The sequence below is a fragment of the Martes martes genome (assembly GCF_963455335.1).
Source record: "Martes martes genome assembly, chromosome: 8".
Lineage (NCBI taxonomy): Eukaryota > Metazoa > Chordata > Mammalia > Carnivora > Mustelidae > Martes > Martes martes.
Genome location: NC_137895.1, coordinates 138024969 through 138046297, shown reverse-complemented (window position 1 = coordinate 138046297; position 21329 = coordinate 138024969). Strand labels below are relative to the sequence as shown.

At 45.7% G+C, this 21329-nt stretch overlaps 1 protein-coding gene across 1 annotated transcript; it reads right to left on the bottom strand.

The window, feature by feature from the left end:
• Positions 1-2269: 2269 nt before the first annotated feature.
• TUBAL3 (tubulin alpha like 3) lies at positions 2270-20427 on the bottom strand. Its single transcript, XM_080811359.1, has 4 exons — positions 20270-20427; positions 11443-11686; positions 4928-5080; positions 2270-3647 (listed from the first exon to the last, which is right to left on the bottom strand). The coding sequence occupies exons 2-4, from the start codon at positions 11543-11545 to the stop codon at positions 2707-2709; spliced, it is 1197 nt and encodes a 398-aa protein (XP_080667485.1). The 5' UTR covers positions 11546-11686; positions 20270-20427; the 3' UTR covers positions 2270-2706.
• Between the last annotated feature and the right edge of the window lie 902 nt (positions 20428-21329).

The following is a 21329-nucleotide window of genomic DNA, read 5'->3' as shown; positions in this document are numbered from 1 at the left end:
GTAAAGGAGGAAATAAGGTCCTCTCCCGGCACTTTCCAATTTTATAAATATCTCAGTACCTACGCTGTGCCTGGCGCTGTAGACACACAGATGAGCAAGAGACTTCCAGCCCCAAGTTCATATTCTCATGATCTCAGGTGACCTCACTCTTTGAGGAGGTAGAAGCAAATATCACTCCTTGTCAACCCCAGATCCACAGCAGCAGAAGGCCTAAGGGAGCTATTTTGCCAGAAGGAACACGATCCCACGTAGAAGTCTGGTAACCAAGAAGGACTGAAGAGCAGCAGAACATAGCCAGGAAGGCAAACTGAAGCAAACACCCCTTTTAAAACAACAGCAATACTAGTCAATGCCTTGTAAGGTCTTCAATAAACAGCACAAAAAGGTAAGTTTACAAAACACAAAAGGCAAGAGGGTAGTAAACACGTTCTACGGTTTTTTTTCAACGTCCAGAAGTGGTGAAAACACGAATGCACAGTAGATGCTAACAAGTCAGGTATGAATGTTGTCGTCTCTACGGTATCCACTAAAAGAAAAAACACTTTAATGAATGTTTAATAAATTAATGGAGAGGAAACATGAATAATACAGAAAAATACCTGGTAAATCGAATATCATATATGGCTTATAGAGGCTTGATGACTACTCCTTAGGAGACCAAACCCTAAAACTCGTAAGTATGTGAAATGCCCATTTACTTATGTCATCAAATATCTTCTTTTATTACTAAATAAGACAGAGGATTTCACAATGCAAGCATAAGACACATAGGTTAGTTGAAAAAGAAAACTCCGTAAATTTGGATATAGGCTGCTCCAAGCACTGAAGGTTTTCTTTCATGCTTAAAGAGCCACACAAGCCACTGCTGGTCTATGTCGGATTTGGAGAAAATGACAGAGGTCACCAAATCACGCCTTTCTTTGTAGAAAAGAATTTTTATTTGTTTTTTTTTTTTTTACTTTCCTCCAAATACTTAATCACGGCAGGTCAAAGACATAGGAATGAGAATCCTTCCTTTCCTTCTTATTATCCTGGAAGTCTTGGCACACCTCAGGATTAACGGGCCTCAGGTTCCAAAGGGAACTCTGGTATGAAGTTGTTTTAGTGTCAATGTAGACCCAGCCCTTGGCGGAGGGCCTTGGGCATAGAGTGCCAAGGGGATCCAGCCAAACATGTTGAGATTTGAGGACCAAGCAAAAACTCACGGGTGGGCGGCCTGGAGGACCACCTCTTGACAGGCGTGCCTTGAAGTGTCTGGACATCATTTCCACCAAAGTGTGCTCACTGGTCTCCACGGAGACAACATATGAGTAGAGAACAGGCAAAATGGTACGTGATGCGAATGGAGCTCTTGAAGCCGCATCCCAGGGCAGTGATGTTAGTACATAAGCGCATCGGCCGGGAAGCCATTAGAGGTGGAGTCCACGTGCCGGGTCCATGCAGTAAGAAGGTGGCCGCACTACAGTCTGGCAAAGCTCTCAGTATGACCCTCAACTTGATGCCTTCAGCCAAGGGTTTCGTGCTATTACCCTCAGCTTATCTACCTGAACCAAACACCCTGACCACGTTGGGCAAAGAAGGTACAGATGGAGGACTAAGGATGCAGGGGAAACACCACAGCTGAATGCGGCACCTGGAAAATATCTACCATCAGCTCAAGAGCAACATGTAAGGCCAAGTGAGTACCTTTGCAGGGTCTAGTTCACCTGAAGGCTAGTGACTAGCCAGACTAAAATAAACTTCATGGATAATAAAAATGTGGCTGATGGTTTTAAGGCATTTATAACTACTACATCCACTTTAAGTTATAACTTGTTTGAAAGTAGGATAGTTTAATTCCAAAAATGAATTCCTTCAAGTGTGCTTTTTAAACTTCAGATTCTTAGGTCATGTCCCCTCCAATCCCCAGAGCTTCTGAACCTCAAGAATCTACATTTTTTTAAATTTATTTTTGTTTATTTTTAAGTAATCTCTACAACCCTAAGATCAAGCATCACACACTCTACCCACAGAGTCAGCCAGGTGCCCCAAGAATCTGCATTTTTTTTTCCCTAAACCTCTCCACTGGTTCCAATGCAGGGTTCTGCTGGCAACACTTTGAGAACATCTCTTCAAGGACAGGGAGCTGAGAGAGATCCTTCTCACCTTCTGACCCACAGGAACACAGATGTAAATTTTTGAAAGACCCAAGAATATTTTTGCTTTTTGTTTGCATAAAAAAACAAACTGAGACTTTAAAGCCTACCTTTAGAAGAAATAAAAGAATGATACTGAAATATTCATTATTTAATCAATGTACAAAACATAGACATGGGGGAAATAACATTAATAATTAACATGTGCTCCTTTACACCACAGGAAAGGGAATGGGAAAGCATTGACTTTAGGGTTTCATCATTTTTTCTTGAAGGAGCAAAGAATAAAGCTAGCTTTCCATTCTAAGAGAAAAAAAAAAGAAGAAAGAAAGAAACATGGACATGATCCAGAGGCTCAAAGGACCCCATACCTAGGGGATCCACCGGTAGCTGGGCTGAACCAACAGACAAGGTACTGACCCATTTGATTTAGAGCTGAGCTTAGGGTCTTGTTTGATTGGGTTTCCAGTTTCTTCCAATCGGGGGAACCCTACCCTCCAAGAGCACATGACGTCTTGAAAGAAAGCAAGACACTTCAACTTAACACTCATTCTCCTCGGCCACATTTCCATCAGAAACTTTGCCCCATTTCTTCGTAATCCTTCTCCAGAGCAGCCAAGTCTTCCCTGGCCTCTGAGAACTCGCCTTCCTCCATGCCTTCCCTGCTGTACCAATGCAGAAATGCCCTCTTGGCATACATGAGGTCGAACTTGTGGTCCAGGCGGGCCCAGGCCTCCACGACGGCCGTGGTGTTGCTCATCATACACACAGCCCGCTGGACCTTGGCCAGGTCCCCTCCTGGCATCACCATGGGTGGCTGGTTGTTGATGCCCACCTTGAAACCAGTCGGACACCAATCCACAAACTGCACAGAGTTCCTTGACTTCATGGCTGCGATGGCTGCATTCACGTCTTTGGGGACCACGTCCCCTCTGTAGAGTAGGCAGCAGGCCATGTACTTCCCCAGTCGAGCGTCGCACTTGACCAGCTGATTGGAGAAGTCAAAGCAAGCGGCAGTGATGTCGGACACAGAGAACTCCTCGTGGTAGGCGTGGTCAGCAGAGATGATGGGGGCCAAGGTTGTCATGGGGAAATGTATTCTCGGATAAGGGACGAGGTTGGTCTGGAATTCAATGAGGTCCACATTCAAGGGCCCCTCAAACCGGAGGGAAGCAGTAATGGAAGATACCGCCTGGCCTATCAGCCTATTAATGCTGGCGTAAGTGGGACGCTCGACACCGAGTTTATGGTGGCAGATGTCATAGATGGCCTCATTGTCCACCATGAAGGTGCAGTCCGAGTGCTCCAGGGTGGTGTGCGTGGTGAGGACGGAGTTGTAAGGCTCCACGACAGCGGTGGAGATCCGGGGGGCTGGATAGACAGAGAACTCCAATTTCGTCTTCCTGCTATATTCTATCGAGAGCTGCTCCATTAGGAGAGATGTAAATCCTGATCCAGTGCCTCCTCCAAAGCTTCGGAAAATCAAAAATCCCTGAAGTCCACTGCACTGCTCTGCCTGGGGAAGCAAAGGAGAGGTGAGACCTGGGCCACATGAACCCCGCAGTGGCAGTGGGGAGACAAGAATTTCCCCTGGACAAAACTTTCAGAAAGGACGAGTGTGCCCTTATTAACGCCCCAGTAACACACGTGAGCGGTTACCTGTGGGGTAGGGGAAGCACTTTAGAATTTCACTATAAACAAAGCATAAATATTCAACTGTCTTTAGCTGCCCTCCACAAATGTATCAGCTTGTGAGCTATAGCACAGTCTTTCTCAGTAACAAACAAAATGGCCAAATGTTGAATCAACCTACGCCTCCCCACTTCCCCCAGGAGATGAAGTACCTCTCACTTGTACATCTAGTCTACTGTGCAGGTGTAAAAGGCATCGTACTGATTAAGGAGTATGCCAGACACCAATATGTGTACTAGACAAAGGATTCTCCAGATGCAGGTCCGTAAAGAAGAGTTCAAGGTCAGGAACTAGAGTAACTAATCTCCAGGTAGGATGTGTCACCTGTTAACTTCACGAATAACGGAGACTACGGGAAAAGGACAGGTGTCAGAACGCTTTGGAAGACTGTGAGAAGGTGAGCCATGATGAGTGGGCAGACGCAAGAGTAGAGGGGGGCAGTCATTAAAAAGAAGGACACCCTGCCATCTGTCACAGCATGGAGGGACCTTAAGGCCATTAGGCCAAGAGAGATAAGTCAGATACAACAGGACAAATACTGTATCATCCCATTCATATAGGTGGAATCGAAAAATGTCCAACTCATAAGAACAGAAAGTAGCACAGTATCTTATGGGGGCTGTGGGTGGGGGAAACTGGGAGACGTTGAAGGACACAGACATCCAGTTAGCAGATGAGTCCATTCTGGGGAGCTAATAGACAGCGTGGTGGCTCTGGTTAACAATTCTGTGCTGTAGGCTTCAAAGTTGCCAAGAGAGTGGATTTTAAATGTTGTCATCACACACACACACACACACACACACACGCACACACACGTTAACTGCACTGTGGCTATCATTGTGCAATATCTCAATAAAGCAGTGGAAAAAACCAAAGTCTTTCCTCATAAATCTAAAAGGAAAGAGAGAAGATGAGGCTGCAGTAAGTGTAAAGGTTTCTTCCATCCATCCTACATCACAAAGTGCCGTCCAAGCCTACACCAAGGGCCTTCCCAGCCTTGAGTGCCTGCGGGAGAGGCCGGGGGCAGTGACCCGGGTGTTGTGTGGAAGGCGGATCCCAGGCACTCAAGTACGGCCTCCTGCTAGGCAAAAAGGGGCCACTTGCCAGCTTTCGGATCCTCTCGAGCACAAGGTCGATGATCTCGGACCCCACAGAGTAGCGACCGCGGGCGTAGTTGTTTGCAGCGTCTTCCTTCCCACTGACGAGCTGCTCTGGGTAGAAGAGTGAGCGGCGCTGGCCGGCTCGAATCCCATCTGCAGAGGGGACATGAGGTCAGCACGCTCCCTCCATTTGACAGCTAACCCTTTGCCAGTTCAACTGCCAACCCAATGCTGATTTCCCCAGTGTCATGGTAAAGAAAGGGTTTTCAACTGCTGAGCTGGCCTTCCTCAGTCTAGAACAGTATCATTACTTCCAGACAAATGGAAAGTACTTTTTCCCAATATAGATCCTTTGTTAGTTTCTTATAGCTGCTGTAACAAATTACAACAAACCTGGTGGCTGAAAACAAGAGAAATGTTTTTTCTCACAGTTCAGGAGGCCAGGAGTCCAAAGTGAAGGTGTTGGCAGGGCTGGTTCCTGCCGCAGGTCTCAGGGAGAAGCTGGTCCTTGGCTTGGGGCCACACACTTGTGCCTACATCCATCACGCATGCCCACTCCCCAGACTGGGTCCCTTCTTCCTCTCATAAGGACACAGACACTTGGCGTTATGGCCAACACCAATGTGTAGGACCTCAACTTAGAACATCAGTGGCAAAGACCTTACTTCCAAATAAAGGCATATTCTGAGATTGTAGGTGGACACATTTTTAGGAGACACTATTCAAACCCATCACACACCCTGTGATGCTCTGGCATTCTACGGCTAGTATTTCTATCTACAAATAGCCAACTGAGTGCCAGAAAAAGCAGGGGAAAGCAAACCGATCTAAATTATTACTAGTCCACTTTAAAAGAGGCTTTAACAAAGAAGGTGCGATGAGCTCAAATGCCCTCCCCAACTCGAATGCAGTTGATAAAACCGCAAGTAGCAGGGAAATTGGGGTTAACACGTTGGCAGTCTTCAACACAGCCAAGGGCAACTCCTGCCTGGTTTTCCTCCTTTTAAAAACCTGCTCAGCTTGAGAAAATACCGAACACACGTCCTCAGGCCCAGGTCCGGCTCCCCAGGCCGAGAATTACCCAGATAGCCCAAGTCCTACAGAATTACGCATCGGTGTTTGAGGGCTAAGCAGGCTCTGGGAATGTTGCCCAGCCTATGGCAGGATGCCATGCTGTGCAGCATTCAAGAGCACGTATCTAAGAATCCGTTTCCCAAGTTCACGGTTTCCTTCATCACTCGGCTTTCCAGCAGTTCCTTTGCATCCTTAAATCCCAATGACCTCACCTCACATATAAGGATAATGTTAAGACCTACCCCCTTGAGCTCCTATGAGGATTACGTGAGATCATAGAGCACAATGCATGGCCCATATGACAGCAACTATAAATAATAATGGCACAATTGGCTTCACGACACGTACTTATGCTAATGCTGTATTGACTCATCACCAGATACCTACAGATAGCCCTAGAAGCTCACTGCTTGAGAGGAAACACGCTCCATTTCTAAGAACGAGATGGCTCTCTCAATTCACCTTGCTCTCCTGCCCATAACCATTACTTTCTTCTTTTCTTTTTTTTTTTAAAGATTTTATTTATTTACTTGACAGAGAGAGACACAGCGAGCAAGGGAACACAAGCAGGGGGCGTGGGAGAGGGAGAGGCAGGCCTCCCGCCGAGCAGGGAGCCCGAAGCGGGGCTCGATCCCAGGACCATGGGATCATGACCTGAGCCGAAGGCAGACTGAGCCACCAGGGGCTCCTTTGACCATGAATTTCTAACCACAATTTGGCACACCACCCAATGTTTAAATTTACTAAAACTGATTTAAAGGACTCTTAAGTAACATACACACACCAAAAAAGTAACCAAGAGACAAACCAAAAAACCCACCAAAGTGAAGAGTTTTAAAAGATCTATTTATAAACAAGATATAAGTGGGCATATAATTCTGGGTGAACTATTTGCTTCTCACTTACAGCTATAAGGCTGAGTTCAGGCAAAGAAGAGAATTTCTGGAATTTCGGAAGCCTGCTTCTTCATGTTAACTTTCAGTGGAGATCTTGAGGGTCATTCGTAAATTCTTTCGGTAAAAACCACTCTTGGAGATCAGTGATTACAGCACTACCATTTAGTGCTACCAGTAGCACTACTACCCAAGCTGTCCACTCTTACTTCCTGGCACTTTTTCTACTTTGCTCAGTGACATGAGCATCTGACCTAGCATCCTTAACCAGCACCCTCAGGGCGTTCAGTGGTTTTTAAACATGATTATTTGGCAATTCCTTGCTTCCTTACTTCCAATGCTATTAGCCCCATTCCACTTGAAATCACTCACAACTGTCCCCCCCCATCCAAAATCTTAAAGTTGCGAAATCCTTTCTCCAACCAAACTTCCTTACTTCCCCCTGCTCTCCCAAGACCCAGCTCAACAGTCTTTCCAGATTCCTGTCCCCATCACTCTCGTACCCACACCCTGTCCTTGCTCAAGGTGCATGATCCTCCACGCCTCTGGGAAGCTGCCTATGCTGCTCCCTCGGCTGAAGATGTTTGATGGCTCCCCAGCTACTCATTCATTCCTGGGGATACCTCTGCACCTCATGGACATTTCTATTGTTATTAGGTTGCATCGAAGGACATTGGCAATTTTTAGGTAAGAAATAACCAACCATGGACAATTTCATATGCCTCAAATGAACACGTGTGTTGGTGTTGCTATGACCACTTACATTTTCTTCTCCACTAGCTTATGCTGCTTTTTTGTTAGAAGAGAATGGCTTTTTATTAGTTGGCAGACCTAGGGTCAAACCCAGTTCTCCCCTCAACAGTTCAACAACCTAAGGCTAGTTCCATGACCTGCCCAAAACTCAGCTTCTTCATCTGTTAATGGAGGATGGCAACAGGGTTTCCTGACAGAATTGCTGAAAGGATTATAGGAAAACACCTGTGTGGTTCCTTGCTAATAAACAGTGGCTGCTGCGGACGGAATGTCCATGTCTCCCCAGGAGTCACACATTGAAGCCTCCCCGCAGTGTGAGGGTGTTAGGTGGGGTCTTTGGGAGGTGGCCCGGGCCATGAGGGTGGGGCCCTCATGAATGGGGTTAGTGCCCTTGCAAGGGGCCAGATGTGAGGACATGATGAGAAGGCAGCTGTCTGCAAATCGGGAAGAGAGCGCTCATCAGACACCAGCCAGGCTGCCACGCTGGTCTTGGACTCCCACCTCCATGGGAGGGAGAAATAAATTCCCATGGTTTAAGCCCCCAGTCTACAATATTTTGTTATAATGATCTGAACTCACTAGGACAGTAGGAGGGACGGGATGGACATTGTTCCTCTCTATGCTCATCTCTATTACCCAGCTGGAATGAATGTTCATTGAATTCACTGAATGATGTTAAATTCTTTCTCACCTCAACCTGGAGCTCCCAGCATTTTCGTCTTCCACCCCTCCTCCCTTCCTGCTAGCTACACCGGTCTGCTCGCACAGCCTGGCCCTGTGATTAGAAGCATATGCTTGCCGCCAGGCCCACATCCCTGCTCACCCTGTCCATATATCATGGGCACCACCCACCCCAGCTGTGCTCTCCGCCCCTTCAGGCCCACACACAGCACACCCTTCACACTTCCCTTGACCCTCTGTCCTCTTCTGCAAATGTGTATTAAATCTCTTATCCTTTCTCTGAGTTCTCACACAGCATCACCCCGTTATTCCCATCACAGAACTCCTCGATGAGCACCTTCCTCTGTGACACAAAATCCCCAGTCTCTACCTCAGAGAAGGAGAGGCATGACCCACTCTCTCCGTGCTTTGGGTCCCCTCACTCACTCACTCACTCTGAACCCTTCCACCCCTCCCTCTCTCCTTGTTCTGCCTACAAATATCTTCAGTACAATTCTACTCCATAAACACAATCAAAACTCACCTTTCCTCCATTCTAGCACCATTTGGGCTGGCTTTGAACGAGACCAGCTACTACCACAGCTTTTGAGTTTTGTCTCTGTAGGATAACTTCTCACTGAACACCTCTGGGACCAACCTCTTCACATGCAAATGGAACTTACCTACTCCCACACACCTAGGACCCCCCTCTGCAATTCCTACCTCATTTATCAATCTCATTATTCAAACAGCGAAATCTGGCTGCCATCTCTGAATTCCCTCTAGAACATTCACTGACACATAATCTGTTGCTCTTGTTTTAGATGGAAGTCTCTCAAATCTGTGTTCTCTTCTCCATTCTCCGTCCATACATCACAAAAACCTTGTAACTTTCTCCAGTCTACTCTCTTTCTAGATTAGTACCTGGCACATAGCAGGTACTAAAGAAATGTTGTAGACATTAATGAATAAATCTCTGTGATTAACATTACTGAAGTATAGTTCTCAATCTGTCTTTTCCTTGCTCTAAAATCTTCACTGCCCCCCTATTTGTTATGAGGTTCACACCACACAAATTATTAAGAGAATTCCCATAGTCAGCCTCCACTCCAGTTTACGTCTCCTGTGAGTCTGCTGTATCAACATCTCCCTTCTCAAGCTGAAACAATATGTTTCCTATCCTCTCTCACCTGTGAACTGTTAAACAACTCTTACCCAGCCTTCGAGACTCAGATGGAGTATCACTTTGTCCATAAAGTGCTTTCTGGTCTCTTCCGGAGAGGTAAGGTTCATGCCCTCACTTCCTTCAGATCCCTACATGTCACCCTCTCTACAAGGCCTTCCTCGGCATTCCTTAAGATAAAGGCACCTCCCACCACTCACACAACGTTCCCTATCCCTGCGGCCCTGCTTTATTCTTCTCCATGCCACTGATGACCATCAGGCATCCCACTAGAATGTAGGGTCCATGAAGACTCAGAGTATATACACCTCCAATGTCAAGAATACTGCTTTGGGGGCACCTGGGTGGCTCAGTGGGTTAAGCCTCTGCCTTCGGCTCGGGTCATGATCTCAGGGTCCTGAGATCGAGCCCTGCATCGGTCTCTCTGCTCAGCGGGGAGCCTGCTTCCCCACTCTCTGCCTGCCTCTCTGCCTACTTGTGATCTGTCAAATAAATAAATAAAATCTTAAAAAAAAAAAAAAGAATAGTGCTTTGCACGCATGAGGCTCTCTTATTTGCTGAATAGAACAAGGAAAAAACAGTGCTTCTCCTAAAACCTGGAGCTTATGCCTCTTTGTTTGGGCCAGTTCCAGATCCTCAAACCTGCCCTCTGTCTATGCTGTTTTCTAGAGGATTGGGGAATTTCTTCTGGTCTCTTCCTGCCATGTATCTCTGCCCTGACTTGCTTATTAGCATCTTATTTCAGGTCCTAAGCCTCCTATTTGCCTAGCATCTTCGGATAGGTGCAAGTTAAAATGCCTGCCACAACATTCCGGACACTGAGATGTGGCCTCTCACACTGCTTCTTTAGCTACATTCACCAAAGTCCTCTGGGGACATATTCTACTCTGCCCAGGTTTCTAGGATACGAGACTCTAGCTAAAGCTCACAGCTGCAAATCCCCATTTGTCTGCAACAAAAATTCAGATATTCTCTTCAGACACTTAGAGCTCAAGTCGGAAGACAACATAACTGCCTCTCCTATCCTCCATACGAATCTCACCGGTTCCTGAAGCCACCAATATTTCCTTATTTTTCATCCTTTCACATCCAGCAAACACGGAAACTGCACATAGGAATCCCGGCGGGGGCAGTTCTTACCCTCCCCTTGTACTGACACTCCACCTTTTCCTTCCCTTGGCCGTTGATCTACTTTTGCCATCAGTTACCTGATCTGACCTGGTTCCGATAAGGAAATGAAATCCAATCCACTGTGTACAGACTGCATTCTCCAAAGATGGACACAAGAATGTTTTCCATCTCTTGTGTGCTTCTAGAACCTCGCTCTTTCCACATCAGGAGGTGAGGTCCACTAATCCTCCCCTGGGTGGATCTCTGTAATGGTTTCAAGCCATCAAACAGCAACAGTGAAACACGGGGACTTCCGAGGCTAGAGTATAAAAATGCCACGGACTTCTGCCTTGTGCTCAGGTGAGGCTTGCTCTTGGAACCAAGCTGCTATGCCACGTTTCTGGACAAGATACTACAAAGTCTGCTATTAATAATCATAAAATTGTACTGATTTCTCAAAGTTAGATTTGTCTGGTTCCTTGCCTCTTCAGAATCATGTTCAGGTAATGCCAAATTTCAGATTTTTTGTTGGAATCTTCTAGCAACTGGCTTTCAAATCCAAGAAAAGTCTTAATCTTCTGCGACAATAGATGTGTGGAGAAACTAAAAAGGTTTGACTTTGTTTCATCACACAAAGAAAGAAGGCTAAGCGAGTACTCCCTTTGGTATGTTTCATGCCGATCACCTTAAGTGGTCACGAATGAACTTCTAGATCTAAAAAATATCCCCATGATCCTATTCAGACAGATTCATACAATCTGATGAGCCCATCTCTGGTACTGGATTTGTCTGCTTGGAGTGTGGATCTGGTTATGTACAGTTGAAAGCAAACCTTACATTACCTATAACAGCGGGATCCAGATCCATGAAGAGTGCTCTGGGCACGTGCTTCCCAGCTCTCGTCTCACAAAAGAAGGTACTGAAAGATGCATCCATGTGCTCCATGTTCCCACTTTCCAGCTGATCCTTTCTACTATCGAGAACAATGCCATCTGGCTGGATTCCATGTTCCAGGCAATAGAGTTCCCAGCAAGCATCCCCAATCTGGACGCCAGCTTGGCCAATGTGGATGGAAAGGCACTCCCTCTGAAATAAGCCGTAGGAGGTTAGAACCAATAGCCCTTGAAGATAACATGAGCTTTGTCACTCAGTAATGCTGTTCACAATCAATAGAAACCAAGCTTGCATAAGCCAATGAGAGAAATGTATGATAAGGCTAATTAAGTGTCTCATGGAAACCAAAACCCAGGGCACAGGTACGATTTAAGAACAAATGAACCAAGGACTCCCGTTTTACTGAAAGATTTCTTTTAGCATCATAATTTAAGGACTTACTGAATAACAGGCTAAGCATGTGAGTTAAGAATATATATGCATAATACATTATATATGTATAAAATCAAGCTGCCTCACCCAGAAAAATATTAGCTAGTTACTGGAAAGGAATAAAAGAAAAAATCAATGTATAACCTTGACCTATATTAAAACCCATTGCACTTAAAGATGTTACTTTTTCACATCTTGAGGTTTTATATTTACAATGCATATGTGTTCTAAAGAAGAAAGGATGTTCTCAGCAAAATTTAGCAAGGAAACATGTAATAGATTTTACAACCCAAAAATGTAAAAACTCAAAACCGCAATAAGCAAACAAGAATAATGGTTTATAAAAAATGATTGATACGTAGTTCTCCATATTAAGGGCTATCAATAGGGCAATTTTACATACATTAATTAAAAAAAAACTTGCAGAGCATCTGGCTGGCTCAGTCGGTAGAGTGACTGTAGATCTCAGGGTTGTATGTTCAATTTCATGTTGGATGAAGAAATTATTTAAAAATAAAATCTTTAAGAACCCAAACAAACACTTGAGATAGCTGTAGAGAAATAGGCAGATGACATACACACATGAATTATTAAAATTAATAATAAATGAATTATTTTTAAAAATTGAAAAATGCAAGGATTTAGGCACAAGGGAATTCACAGTATTATTTATAAGAGTGAGAATCAAGAACCAATCTACATTCATTTATTGTTGGGCATTTGAAGAAAAGTTATGCAACCCTTAAAAGTTTACCCCCCAAATTTTATGACATGGGAAAAGCTTATGATAAAACTGAGGTAAGAGGCATATAAGTTGTATAACTGTATATAAAGTATGACATCAAATACATTAAAAAATAAGCAGAGAAAAAGAACCTTAAAATGCATCAAATATTAACTATCTTTATGTCTGGGCAGTGACTATTTTTTCCTTGTTCGGACTCCAGTGTTTTCCCTCACCCTCATCAGCCTCCACCCCCCCATCCCACGTTTAAATCACCATTCACGTCCTTCTTTTTAAAGGCCAACAACTGTTTTGGTCACTTAAACAGACACGAATATGTACTCATCTAAGAGAAGGGAAGAAAAGACCCAGAAAAACCACAAGGGCAGCATTCGCACATTTGAACGCTGTGGGGTTTTGATTGCCAGCGGGTATGGGACAGGTGTGTGCAGGGGGGCTCATGGGGTGAGCAGCCTGTTCTCCCCATCATCAGCACCCTTCCAGCTGGTAGCCTGGTGAGCCAATCAGCAGCCCTGCCCTTGTCCAGGCTACTCTTCCGCTGGACAAGGTCTGAGATCAACCACGAAAAGACCACTAGTCCAGGGCGGGAGGGAGCTCTGGCCGGTCACAGCCCTGCCATCCGACCTGGACTCTGTTCCCGCTCCACCGCATCACGCCCTTGTACTCTGTCTCCTCGATTCACAAGGACTAACAGCCCTCTCTGCTTATGAGGAATTCAAGTTCACTACCTGAGTAGAACTCCCCCCGCCCCCCCGCCTGTGTCTTCTCCATGCAACTACAGGTCTCTCACAACAAAGTCTGTGAACTCAATTCAGGAAGCACCTCGCTCAGCACCAACCAGGATTCCAACCTCTGTCCAGCACAGAAAAAAATCAAACAGCATGCTCCATCATAAATGAGCTTCTAACATGCTTGTCTGCAAAGCACGGCTTCGTTCCTCCCATACCTGCTAGACTGCAAATGATCTCAGTACAGTACAGCTACTGTAATCAGATCAAAACTCCCTAGATTTAGGTAAAAATGCTGAACAGGGGGTTCCTTTCATGGTTTCCCCATCTTTTGAGCCACTTTCATGTCGATTTCTCTCACAGCACCTCCAGCTTACCACCCAGGCTATGGCAGGTGCACACACATCTGCTCCAAGTACTCAGAGAAAAAATAATCACCAACGTGGAAAAGCAGTTGTTGCTCTTTACACAGTCTGTTACCCAAGGGGTTCAGACATAGGCGTGGTATGGTCCTTTTCAAACTTGACAGGAACACTTGGCTCAAGAAGGACCAGACACGCCCTTCCCAGTTTGAGAAGCAGCTGAGTTTATGACTTAACTGTGTCCCAGGGCACAGAAGGCTATCTTCACCTTCTTCTCTTAGCCAGTCCCTCCTTTCCAAACTATCTGTTAAAACATTAGCCATACTAGGGGCGCCTGGGTTGCTCAGTGGGTAAAGCCTCTGCCCTAGGCTCAGGTCATGATCTCAGGGTCCTGGGATCAAGCCCCACACATCAGGCTCTCTGTTCAGTGGGGAGACTGCTTCTCGCCACCCCCCCGCCCCGCCCCGCCTGCCTCTCTGCCTACTTGAGATCTCTCTCTGTCAAATAAATAAATAAAATCTTTTTAAAAAATAAATAATAAAACATTAGCCATACTATAAAATGATTGTAAACTGCCCATTCAATATTGATATTATCAATCACAGCACAGCTGCTACAACGCTTATCTCAATTACTAGGAAGGCACAATTTTCTAATTAACTTTTTATTTTGAGATAAAGATAAGTAGTAGATTCATACACGGTTTTAACAAAGAATGAAGATCTCATGTACCCCGTACCCATTTTCCACCCCATTAGTATCTTGCCAGGTGATACTGAAAAATATCATCCCCAGAACACCGAAATTTAGTCAAGCAACAGAACATTTCCATGACCGCAGGGATCCTCATGTAAGAAGGCATGACTTTTAAGAGCAAAATAACTTAAATATCCTTAAAATGTTGGAGAGAAAGAGTTGAAGGGAATGAGAATATCAGATGAGAAAGCAGTATGCAAGGCTGCTTCCATTTAAGATTTTAAAATTCTAAGACACCAAAAACCACGGGGACTAGCACATAAGACATTAAAGGGAGAGTGAATCTTAAGAGATGATCCCCAAACAGGAATTACTGTAAGTAACTATGTTCATTGTTGTCCCCCAAGAACGAAACTCAAGAGAGGACGAGGTGATGGCCACGCACTTTACCCTGTCATGCATTTATGAGTTTAGCCATGATGACCCGGGTCTGAAGTCCCCAGAAACTCTAAACGCATAGCTGAAAGTGGAGCAATTGGTTTCTACAGAAAAATCAGCACAGCAGGTCCAAAACAAGTGTAGAACTAAAGGAAGGAAGAGTTCCTGTTTCACTACTTCAGTTAAAAGCAGGGAACAAACTGCAAATTCACTAAGCTCTTCCTAAAAGCAGCAAAACCACCGGTGAACAGACCAGAGCTTCTCCAAGTCTGCCCCATACACAGTTACCGAAAGAAACAAATGCCTCCTTAAAAATTTCTTCTCTTGTACTAAGAACGTATTAAGGATGGTTTGGCAGGGAAGAGGGCCAAATACGATGAGTAAAATTTGCTACAAAACCACAGCAATACTGATAACCACGTCCAAGGACCCCAGCCACTTACCATGCTGATCTGGAGGTGCCCCCGCTGGCCCTCAGTAATGACCAAGCCGCACGCCCAGGTGGACTTTATCACTGGGCAGGAAATGACTCCAGCTGAGGTCTGTGACACCTGCTTCACTTAAAGCAGTACAGCCCCTTCTTGAGTTTCCCGTTCTCTGCCCCAAAGCAGCGATGCGGGATCCGAACAGCCTGAGATAACTGTGTACAACTACAGGTGATGTCATTAGAGCGTACCCAAATCTACTTCCAACTTAAACCTGTTCTGGCTAAAAATAACAATTGTCTTCTTAAAAAGATCCTTCTCCTGGATTAAGAATGTATTAAGCATGGATGGGGAAAGAGTAGGAATCAAATTCGCTGCAATGGCAAATAGCTTTTTCTAGCGCATAAGGACTACATGAGTATCTTCCCTTTAAATAAGATTCAAACAATTCCTGGGACAGAGGGCAAACCAAGAAAGTGTCCTTTTTACGTCCCACCTCCTACTCATGCGCCTTGACTATGACCACCACTTCCAAATGTATGGGGATTTTCTACGTTTTGGCTATTCCTAATTTTATTATTTGTTCTATTTTAAATTGTGATATTATTATAGATAACATACACTTATACTGTTATTTTTGATTATTTGAATTAAGATCAGAGAACATACTCTAAATGATTTCTCTCTTTATATATTTGTCAAGACAACCTTCATGTTCTGCTATATGGTCAATTTTTGAAAATGTTCTGTGAATGCTTCAAAAGAATGTATTCTGTAGTTTGTTGGATGCAATGTTTTAGATACACATTTCAAACTGATTTACTGTATAGTCTAAACTTTGAGTATTGATTCCTTGTAAAGATGTGTTAAATTTTCCCATTATGATTGTTGATTTGTTTATTGTTTCTCTCTCTGACAATTTTTGTTTTATATATTCTGAGGCCATGTTAATAAGAACATGTAAATTTTAAATTGTGAGATTTTTCTAAGGAACAAAATATTCTATCACTTTAAAATGACTATATCTACAAATGATTTTGTCTTAAATTCTTTATTATTGAATAGTAATATTACTACTTCAATATTATTTTCTTGGTTAGTGTCTGAATGATGTATTTTCTATCATTTTGCATCCTAAAGAATATAAAAACCTTTCAGAATTCTCATATTTTTGATGTGTCCTTTGTAAGCTTACATTACAAAAATTATGGGAAAATATTTTCCTATTCATCTTTTAATTGAAGAATTTAGTCCATTACATCTAATGTAATAACTTATAAAGCTGGGTTTAGATATCTTATTTTGTGCTTTTATCTTTTATCTGTTTGTCCCCATGTTCTAGGCTATCTGTTGGCATCTTTTCTTTTGTGCCAATGACATGTATTTAAGCCAACACGGCATTATTGTTGTTATTTCATAAAAATCAATGTTTATTTTGCCACTTTCTTTGCTTTTCATTCCTTCTCCTACTTTTTTTTCTTCTGTTTGAAGTAAATCCTTTAGAATTCCTTGAGTGAGGTCTTTCGATTACTTTTTTTTCCTTTTGTATCAAATGACTTTAACTCACCCACCTTCCTGAAAGGTATCTCATCGGGTATGGAATTCTATGCCAGCATTTCTCCCTGAGTCCACTGGCTTCTGGCCCCCGCTCCTGCCTACAAGAAGTCATCAGTAGAAGAGTTGCTCTCTTTAAGGTCTCTCTGGATGCATTAGAATTTATCTTTGTCTTTGGCTTCTTTAGTTTTACCATGATTGTCTTTATGTGGATTTCTTTATCGGTCTGGCTTTGGATTTGTTGGTTCTGATGATCTGTAGATTCATGTCTTTCTTAGTTTTAGAGTTCTCAGCCATGATCTTCTTTGAGTATTGCTTTCCTCCCATTTTCTCTTTCCTTTTTGTTAGACATTTTTATATACCTTATACGTCTCTGAACATCTCCTATTTGCAATCTCTTTATACCTCTGTGTTACATCCTGCTTAATTTCTCCAGCAATCTTCCCCTTTATCCATTGTCTTTTTTGGGCTTTACCTAATCTTTTTTTTAAAGTCATGCACTAAGTTGCCAATTGTAATGACTATATTTTTTCATTTTTTTCAAAGTTGTTTTTTTTTTTTAATCTGCTACATCCAGTTTTGTTTTTTGTTTTTGTTTTTTGAGTGATTGACTATTTTTCCCCAAGATATCTTCCATCTTGTCTTCTATTTGTTTAGACATAGTAACTGTAGATGTTTCCTAATCTAACTGATTATTCCACGAAATGAACATCTTTGCAGGTCTGTTTCCTTTGTCAGTTATTTTTTTCTGATTCATACCGACACTGGCTTTTTCCCCCCATTATGTACTTGTTTTTGACTGTGCACTTGTTTTCTTTGAGAACTTATTTGAAGGGAGTCTTTGAGTTCTGGAATGAACATGTTTCTCCAGAGACTACTTGCATTTACTTTTGCAAGTCATCTGGGGGCATTATCTGTTTAAATTGATTCACTGAAGTTTTATTTTTCAGACTATCCAAGTGAAGTGATTTTAGGTTACCTTTTGGTCTAGGGCCATCTTGTGGTTATAACTTCTGAGGGGCAATCCCTCCCAATGTCCTCCTCTGCTCAACGCCAGAGGAAAAACCTTGTCATTTCTTGGGTGTCGGGTGGCCTTACACTTATTCTATAAGTATTTGGGGAATTCAACTTTATGGAGTCTGTCCTGTTGTGCCTAGCAATACTCTTTTGCTGGTCAGATATGATGATTGGACCGTTTCTCCGTCAAATACATTTACCATCAGAGTAATCTTCCCATTGGTGGTTTAAGACTGCACAGCTTTGATATCTCTAAAAGTCTTTTCATTCTGATTTTTCTGCAAAACATGCGTCTGAGGGCTTGGGGAAAGAACTGAAGTATCCATGGTGCAGAGGGATCAGGCAGACTGCTGGAAGTGGCCGAATAAAAGACACTGTGCATTCCCAATAGTCTCCCTCTATAACCCCACTTACATACAGCTGGTATGTACTGTATGACTTTACTGGTTGCTAAAACAAGCATGACAGGTATCACTTGGTAAGTAGTTTTACAAAAAGAGAGTTTGATTTACTTAGAGAATATAAGAGACTAGGTTTTAGAAGTATTGATTTGTGTACTAATTTATACCAGTCTACTAGCTGTTGAAATAATCTTTGAGAAAGACACCCAAGAGAATATTTGTAAATCTGTGTTTGCGTGGAAACCTGCTCCTTAGGGGAGCCTGGCTGGCTCAGTGGGAGGAGCATGTGACTCTTGATCTCAGGGTCATGAGTTCAAGCCCCCCTTGGGTATAGAGATTACTTAAATAAACTTGAAGGAAAAAAGAAAGCTCCTTAGACAGCATTTCTGTATGTTTTACTCTAACTGCTGCAAAGCAAAACTTTCTTCTTTAATTTCTGGGGGGAGAGTGGGATAAGGGGGAATATCTCAAAATGATTCTTGTAACACAAGAATTTTTCCTCACGTTATAAATGCAATTCAAGTTCAGCATCTCATGATTAAAAAATTATGAAATACAAGAAAGTAAAAAAAATTTCAATACTTATAGTGTGACTACTTTGTGAAATTGTAATACATTGATTGCATATTCTTCCTCTTTGAAATCTCTTATAATTCATAACTCAAAATATACTGAATATATGTCTATATTCCATATTTTTATTTCAAAATTACAGTACCTATCCTATTATACACTTTATAGTTTTTTTTTTAAGATTTTATTTATTTGATAGAGAGAAATCACAAGTAGACAGAGAGGCAGGCAGAGAGAGAGGAGGAAGCAGGCTCCTCAGCGAGCAAAGAGCCCCATGCGGGGCTCGATCCCAGGACCCTGAGATCATGACCTGAGCCGAAGGCAGAGGCTCTAACCCACCGAGCCACCCAGGCGCCCCATTTATAGTTAATTTTTATGGGCTGAAAATATTCTTTCCAGTGGATCAACTATAACTAACCATTTCCCTATCATTTTTATCTAACTTTCTTTACTTTTCTGATATTATAAACATCAGCGCCATTAATCATTAATATCTTGATGTCTGGGGGCCACAAAATTTCAGGTCTGTCCCCCCAGGGCGTCCGGGTGGGCCTGAGAGTGAAAATGACAAAATGCAGACTAACAAGGGAAAAGCAACCATTTTCACAGGTACGCGGGAGCCCCAGTAGGAAAATGAAGACCCAAAGAATTGGCGAAATCTTGGTGCTTTCATCCTAGGTCAGAGGAAGAGGCAAGTGTGGGGAAAGGAGCTGAAATGTGCGAGGAGACCCAAGGAGGGCAGGAGTTCAGCACGTGCTGCCCCTACGGCAGTCCGCCTCCTCGGGCTTCCTCCCGCCGCCGCCCGGTCTCCGTCGGGAGAGGTTTCCTCCTTCGGGCTCCCGGGGGGCAGCTTCCCGCACGCGAGCTTCCCCCCCCTCCCCCCGCAGCTCTCAGCAGGAACGCGGGACTCAGAACGGCCTTCGGCGCCCGCAGCTCAAGCCCGCGCCCGCGCCGTGCTCCGGGGTGGCCCGTTCGGCCGCCCAGTCTGACTCCTTAGGGTGGATTCCCAGAAATGGGATCCCGGTGTCGAAGGGGACGTTCCCGGTTAGCCTCCGACACGCAGAAGGTGACATTTAAGTTCAAGGAACGTGCCGCGGAACGACCGTCTCTTCCGCCGGAGAAGGTCGTTCACCTGACGTCTGCCTTTTGCTGCTTCCACAGACTCGGAGGATGACAGGCTCCCCGACGCCCTGCGCTCGCGCGGGGCTCGCTCCCCCGAGGACGACTCGCGATCGGACTTCGGTGGTTTCCTGGGGACGCCCCGAGAGCACGTTTCCGTTCCCTGAGGTGACCGGGGTCTACCTCACCCGAGGAATTTAGCTCCTCTATGGCCAACCGCCAACCCTCAGTTCGGGTCCTCACTTCCCATCTCCCCCCCGCCTCCCCCCGAGGACTGGGACAGACCTCAGGCTTCCAGCTCGCCGCGGCTGTGTCGCAAGTCCTAATCGATTAGCCGTGAGGGAGGAACCGGGCCTCGGGGACTCGGACACGGAGGACACAGGAAACCCCAGGCCGCCCGCTGTAAGGCTTCCCGGCCTCCACGTCCTCGCCCGCGGGGCGGGACCTCACGTTTCCCCGCAACCGCCCGCTGCCCCCCGATTGGCTGGACGCCGCACGGCCGCCATTTTCAAACCCCGGAAGATGGCGGCGGCGGCGGCGGCGCCCTCCTGACAGGATCTGCTCTCCGGGCAGACGTGGTCGGGCGCGGTGCCCGTCCCAGCGGGTCTGCCGGGCACCCGGCCACCGCCCCACCCCCAGCCCCCCCGGCCGCGCCATGGAGCCCGAGCTGGCGGCCCAGAAGCAGCCCCGGCCGCGGCGGCGGAGCCGCCGGGCCTCCGGGCTCAACGCGGGCGGCGCCGGGGGACCTTCGGCCGACACCCCCAGGCCTGAGCCGGACGGCCGGTAAGCGCGCGGGGCGGCAGCGACGGGGGGACCCGGGCGTCCGCTCCGAGGCCAGAGTGGGGAGGACGGAGAGGGGAGAGAGGGGAGGGGCGCGGGGAGGGGCGAGCTGCTCGCCTCCCTCCTCCTCCTCCCCCTGCAGACCTTCCTCAGGCGGGGGCGCGCGCTCTTCCCTCACCTCCTCCTCGTTCTCCTCCTCCAGTTCCTCGGGCGGGGGCGCGGGCTGCTCACCTCGTCCTCCTCCACGTCCTCCTCCGGGCCTTAGTCCGGGGGCGCGGGCCGCTGACCCTCCCCCCGCTCCTCCGGGCCCTTCCTCAGGCGGGGGCGCGGGCGGCTGCCCCTCCCGCCCCCTCTGGTCCTCCTCCTGCTCTGGACCGGGCGCGGGCTGCTCCGGCTCGGCCTGCCCCCGCCTCCCCCCGGCGGTGGTGGGCGGGTTCCCCTCCGCGGCGGGCCGGGGGCGGCGGGGCCGGGGGCGGCGGGGCAGGTCCTCAATGCGCACCCCGAGCCTGACACTGCTCTGGAGCCTGCGGGCGCCGGGCAGAGCCGTGGTCTTCGGAGTGGCACC